We start from the raw sequence: 6310 nt of genomic DNA on the forward strand, positions 1-6310 counted from the left end.
TCAAATAGGAGCGCAACACCAAAAATATGGTTTCTCTAAACTGGTTTCTGTAAATTACTCATATTTATCTATCAAATATAATTTATCAACATTTGTGTCGGGCCAAACGAACAAATGTGTGCCCGTAACCGGATCCAAACGGACTAAATTGTAGAGCCGTTGGAGATGCCCGTATAGGCATTAGAAGGTTGTGATCGCGACCAATTCAACATGGTTTTCTTTATATTCTTTCTAGTAAACAGTTGGGTCTACTATTAAGGCTGTTGGTATTGTACTCTAATAACTGACACCACATATCGATGCATGAAATGTAAACATATTATAACACGATGAAAAAATTGAATAGATTTGTAAAATTAACATTGACTTATATATAGGTGGATATTAGTTGTGAGCTCGTGGGGTGAGCTTTTCTTTTGAAAATTTGTACACCTGTGTATTTTGCAATGAGATAAGCAACAATTAGAGCATCTCCTGTCGCGTCCCAAACGACGTTTCAGGGACCATGATAAGAAAATGGAGAAAAATGCTTTCCAGTCACGTTGTCCAAAGTTAAACAGCGCTGCATTTTGTGTGTGGCATCTCCGGTAGAGACTATATGTATAGAGTTTCTACCGGGGCGCTGAACACAAAAACAGCGTCCGGATGCATGCATGCAGCCCCTAGTCCTTCCAATGTCATTTTCTTTTTTTACATTTTCTCTCACCTACTTTTCACATAGGGTGGTCACCTCAATTAAAATGCATGCATCCGGATCCTATTTGAGGAACACGGCTAGGAATGACATCTTTTTTATACAGTTTTTTTTCCGGCCCTGTTGTCAAGTACGTCTCAAATCATCGTGTCTGACGCCTTTATCTTTCTCTATCGTAGGAAATATACACGCTTACAATAGTGTTGTGAGGGATAATTAAGACTGTGCGTTTTATATCTGCACACCCACATAATATTGCCTGGCCTTTTTCCATTTTTGGCTATCCTCCGCTGGCCCTCCTTCCTCTTTGGCGTTCCTTCCCCCACTCCCATTATTTTTCACATCCAAAAAAGCTGCCTCTCCGTCCTCTTCGGTAAATTGATATCTCCCCTACCCCGAGCAATGGAGCTCGGGGATCACAGCTGTAGGAACGTGACAGAGGCAGAGGTGAAGCTAGAGGAAGGAGAGGTGATGCAGGACGGAGGGAGTGCACTGGTGGCGGTGGATGCCATGCCGGAGCCGCCGCAGATGGACATCAGGATGGACGCCGCGCTGCTCCACTGCCAGACATGCCTCCTCCCCCTCAGACCTCCTGTCTTCAAGGTTTGTCCGCCGACATCACGAATTTGGTTGCAATCATGAGAAAGAAAGAAAAGAAAAACCCTCTTCAAGCTTTGTTCTTGCCGGCCACGGCCATGGAAGATGGGGTTTTTTTTTTCTAAAGAGAATCTGACTTTCTGTCGCACGGCCATGTGACTTTCTGTCGCAGTGCGAGGCCGCCGGGCACATCGTGTGCTTCTGCTGCCGCGCCGGCCACGGCGGCATCTGCAGCCGCGCCGTCACTCACTGCGCCGAGCTGGACGCCGTCGTCGCCGCCGCCAAGGTGCCCTGCCCCTACAGGGCGTTCGGCTGCGACCGGTACGTCGTCTACCACGCCGTCGCGGACCACCAGCGCGGCGAGTGCCAGTGCGCGCCGTGCTCCTGCCCGGACTCCGGCTGCCCCTTCGTCGGCTCGCGCGGCATGCTCCTGGACCATTTCGCCGCCGCCCACTCGCGCCTCGCCGTCACTGTCCGCTACGGCCGGTCCTGGAACCTCAACTTCGCCCTGTCCCAGCGCTGGCACGTCCTCGTCGGGGAGGAGGACAGGAGCGTCTTCCTCGTGTCCCTGGGCGCGCTCGGCGCGGCCACCGCCGTGTCGCTGGTGTGCGTCAGGGCCGACGCCGCCCCAGCGCCCCAGTTCTGGTGCAAGCTCTCCGTGGAGCTTCCGGGCGACGACAAGGACAAGCTGGTCCTCATGACCTCCACGGTCGGCAGCAGCGCGCTCACCGGCGGCATGCCAGCGCCGGGCCAGGGGATGTTCTTGGCCGTGCCCCAGGAGCTGCTCTCCGGCGACGTGCTCCCGCTCAGCGTCCGCATTGATCAGCTCCGACCTGCCTCCGCCGCCAACAACAAGTCTGCAACACCGCGAGCGAGGACACCAGGGAGGATGCAGTGAAGTCTCAGTTTGAACTTCTGGATGATTAGACTGACTTCTGGAGGCTTGTTAAGCTAGATGGGTTACTCTGTTCTGGCAAAAGATTGTTCAGTTCACTAGTAATGCAGCTATGCAAGGGATTAATTCAGCTATGGATGGATGGATGATTGATTTAGTTTGGTTCAGTACGCGCGAGGTTCTTCACTCTTTCTTCTGGACAAATATTGTAGTACCAATCAGTAATGCAACTGCTTGTTTGTATTTGATCCGAGTGAAATTAATTGGAAGAACCTGCTGTACAATTTATTCCGTTTTCTATAGCCTAAGTACACCAGAGTATGCAGAGTGAAGTATATATTCATCTGACCATTTTGTTCTAGCAGATACTTCAGTTGTTTGGTCACATGAAAAGGATCTTTTGTAAACTAGTACTCTTTACGAAAACTAACATCAACTTTCCATTTCTTGCATTCTTTTCGTGTGAGCAACCTAGACATGCATGATGCTCTCACAAGATCTTCAAGTTCAAACAAAAGATGGCAACGGAGAAAGAATTAAATTGTCAAGGCGTTTTTTTTTCTCACAAACGTGTCAAGTTGTTCAGATTATGCTTTTTGCTCAAGTGAGGATAGTGTGGGCAACAGTGTCAGCCTGCTATGTCTCTTCAAGTTCAGAGCTTCATCTAAGTAGCGTAAATGACCATCTTCGTAAAAGAATGTTATGCACCTTGATAGTTGCAACCAACTACAATATAATACCAAGTACCACACAATACATTTTTCTCACAATATCATATCCAGCTGTGCTACAAATTGTACTCTATACTCTACATCTCCATCTGCCACAAAAGATGGAAATCTCAAATCCCAAACTATGCATGCATTTTCCATGTATATGAAAATACACTTGATAATGTGTATAAAAAAACAAGCTCAAAATATTTTGTGACATTTAACTTGAAGCAGCGTGAAATCAAGAGTAGTTCAACCAGCAATCACCTACAATGTATGCAACATAAATATGCTTGGCATTTTCCTACAGTATCAAACTTACATTTATTCTCTAGGAAGAAAAAGGCTCCTCAGCTGTTTGTAAGAGTAGTTCATGCAATTTATCTTGAGGACTATGCTTTAATCTTAATCAAGATTAAAAAATCTTAGTACTCATGTCAAATGGATGTGTGCATTCCTGGTTGGTGCAGAGGTCGGGAAGTGAAATTCTCCCCATTTTAAAAAAGCAGCCTCTGAAAAAACGAAGCAAACCCTCGGGCCGCTCCCCAGGGCGGTTCCAGGGGCGACCCTCCCTCGCGCTGCCACTCCCACCGACCGCGCCAGCCCTCCTTGCCACCACTGCCAGCAGCCCCGACCGTGGTGGCAGCGGGCCCAGCCACCAAGCGGTGGTTTGGGGATGGTGGTAGCCATGGTCGGTTGTACGAGCTGCTGGGGCGGCGGCGGGCGGCGTGTCCGTGGCGACGCAATCCGGGTGGAGTCCCGGGTCAGGGTGGTGGTGGTGGTGGTGGTGGACACTGGCGGCGCGATGTGCCGGAGGCAGAGGTCCAGGGGGTTGGGCCGGTGGGGTACTAACCCTAGATCGGTTCAACCCTTGTTCTCTCCGCGGTGTTGGCTGCCGACGGTGGAGGGTCGGCTGCTGGCTGTAGGGCGCTGCTGGCGAGGGCTTCACCTAATATCCGCCTTTGCCTTGGCCGTCCCGGGATGGTCGGCACCGTTGGGGTCCGATCTGAATAAAAGCGGCGGTCCTCGGATTCTTCTCATACTAAGTTGAAGATCTGCCAGATGCTTGTTCCCTCCAGTTTGGGTGGATTGTCGTGTTCCGGAAGGTCCTGCTGGCGAAATTCATTGTGTGAATAATGCCTGGAGATTGCTTAATTGGGTGGTTTCGGTCGTGCGCAACCATGTTTTTTTATCTGGCCGTTTGGTTTCAGAGGTTGCGCTTCGAAGCTCTGCTGGCTGTTAATATCATGGAGTTGTTTTCTTTCCATGGTGCTAGCGGAGAAGGTCATCAAGCCAAGATCGGTGGAATAGCAATGGTGGTCGGATCTTGGAGTGAGGTGGAATTGGCTAGGTGCTTCGTGACTTGAAACAACAAATGGTATGTGGGTGCACAGGAGAAGTCTAGAGTCTTATCTTTCAGGGTGAAAATCCAAGGTCTGGCCTTAATTGGTTGTGCCTGGCAATATTCTTGTTGAAGACATTATTTTGAGAGTGAGAACTTTCTTCAGGGTGAAAACCTAAGATCTATGATCGGGCGACGACAGCGTTTGTGCACTGTTTTCTTCTTGAAGGCGTCGTTTATGGAGAAGCTGATCTTCTGGTGTTGTCTTGGTGGTGTCAGTGTTGCTGTTTCAGGTTATGGATCTCTGTAACGGGACTTTTATTTTTGTATTTTTTTCTCTTTTTTTTGGCTATGTGTATCTTTTATGCCATTAGGGCATGATGTTGTTGCATAGGCTGAATGTAATTGATATCTTCACGATATTAATATATACTTTTTATCAAAAAAATTCGCGGAGCTATGCGCTGCTGCACCCTCCTTGATGTGTGCATAGCTCCGCCAGTGATAATATACATGGTACAATATACCCACATGGTACAAGACAAGTGCGAATGTAATTTCCGAGTAGACAGTGCAATGCGAGCAACCATCACACATTTACTCACTTCTACTCAGTTTCTCACATTTACTCAGTTCTACTCAGTTTCTGTTAAGTATCTTCTTCAGTTTGACACATCTACTCCTAATTGTTTCCCACCAGGACTATGTTATCGATAACAGCCTCGGCATGTGTCCGTGCTTCGTTCATCAGCTTGGGGGATATTAGAAACATGGATAAATGAGAAGCCGGAGCTGACGTCTTTAAAAGCAAATTCCTTATAAATGGAGAAGGCCAATACTAATGTCTTCTGGCACTCAGCTGACAGCCGACTCGCGCTTCAGAACTTCCACTCAGGTGGGGTCTTCACGCACGTGGTTCAGTATCATCTTCCCATCGGTAGGAGCTGGGATTTTTTTTTTTTTGAAATGGAGACCTAGTCCCAGCCTCTGCAATCAATTGATGCATATGACTTCTCATTTATTTCAAAGTACGGGTAAAAATATATTCAGAGTTTACAATCAATGATCAGATAAGGTTGTAACATGAATCAACCAAGAGAAAATAAGGCACAAAAATCGACTATCCATTTCCTAGTCTATTAATATGACACCATTCAGTAGCTTGGAAAAAAATCTTGAGCAACCATCAGCATTCGGTTGCAACCAGTAAGCATATCCTCCCGGTGATGGTCCAGGAGAAGTAAGACCCAAAGATGGACCCAATGGGCGCCGGATAAACTACAGAAAATTAGTGCCATTTTGTTTGTTAAAAACAATATCATTTCTAGTTCTTCAAATGGACCAACAAAGAGCAGAAACGCTAATACGAATTCTATCTTTATCAATCCTCCGCATTCTATTTAATCAATTACTGAACATATTAGTAATATTAGATGGGTGCGGTAAATTAAAAGGAAGATAGATAATACTCCATATGAGTTTTGCAAAAGGGCAAGTAAGGAACAAGTGGTTAAAAGTTTCAGTAGAATCACAAAAATAACATTTTTTACAACAATTTCACTTCCTTTTAGCCCAATTATCCTTAGTTAACAACACTTTATTGATAAGGAACCACATTTTTTTTAATTTTCAATGTAATCTTCAATTTCCTTAAGCATTTACGGAGAAATCTAGTATGATCATTCATTAAATCGAGATACATAGACTTAATTGTAAAACAAACAAACTTATCAAACTCAGTAGATAGATTGACTAAAATTAGCCTGTGACATAAATGCAGTCATTCACGGCACTTGGTATCATTTAGACTCCTTTGAAGAGAAATATTAAGATGCGCCCTAGCAAATACAGTGCAGACCAAAACATTTTTATGATGCACAATATTGTAAAGAGAAAGATACTGTTGTATTAAATGCAAATCCCCATCCAAACATCCTCCCAAAAAACGCACATTTCGTTTTAAAAATATCCTCTACTAAAGATATCTTGCTTCACACGCATAAGGCCTCTCCAAAACGGAAGAGCTGGGATACCCGGCCAAAGGGCATTGCATGTCACTCGAGCTCCAT

At 46.0% G+C, this 6310-nt stretch overlaps 1 protein-coding gene across 1 annotated transcript; it reads left to right on the plus strand.

Moving 5' to 3' along the window:
* Positions 1–960: 960 nt before the first annotated feature.
* On the plus strand, positions 961–2470 carry LOC127341039 (E3 ubiquitin-protein ligase SINA-like 7). The gene is made up of 2 exons (XM_051366807.2): positions 961–1297; positions 1464–2470. The coding sequence occupies exons 1-2, from the start codon at positions 1097–1099 to the stop codon at positions 2187–2189; spliced, it is 927 nt and encodes a 308-aa protein (XP_051222767.1). The 5' UTR covers positions 961–1096; the 3' UTR covers positions 2190–2470.
* The last annotated feature ends 3840 nt before the right edge of the window (positions 2471–6310 follow it).

The sequence above is a fragment of the Lolium perenne genome, chromosome 3 (assembly GCF_019359855.2).
Source record: "Lolium perenne isolate Kyuss_39 chromosome 3, Kyuss_2.0, whole genome shotgun sequence".
Lineage (NCBI taxonomy): Eukaryota > Viridiplantae > Streptophyta > Magnoliopsida > Poales > Poaceae > Lolium > Lolium perenne.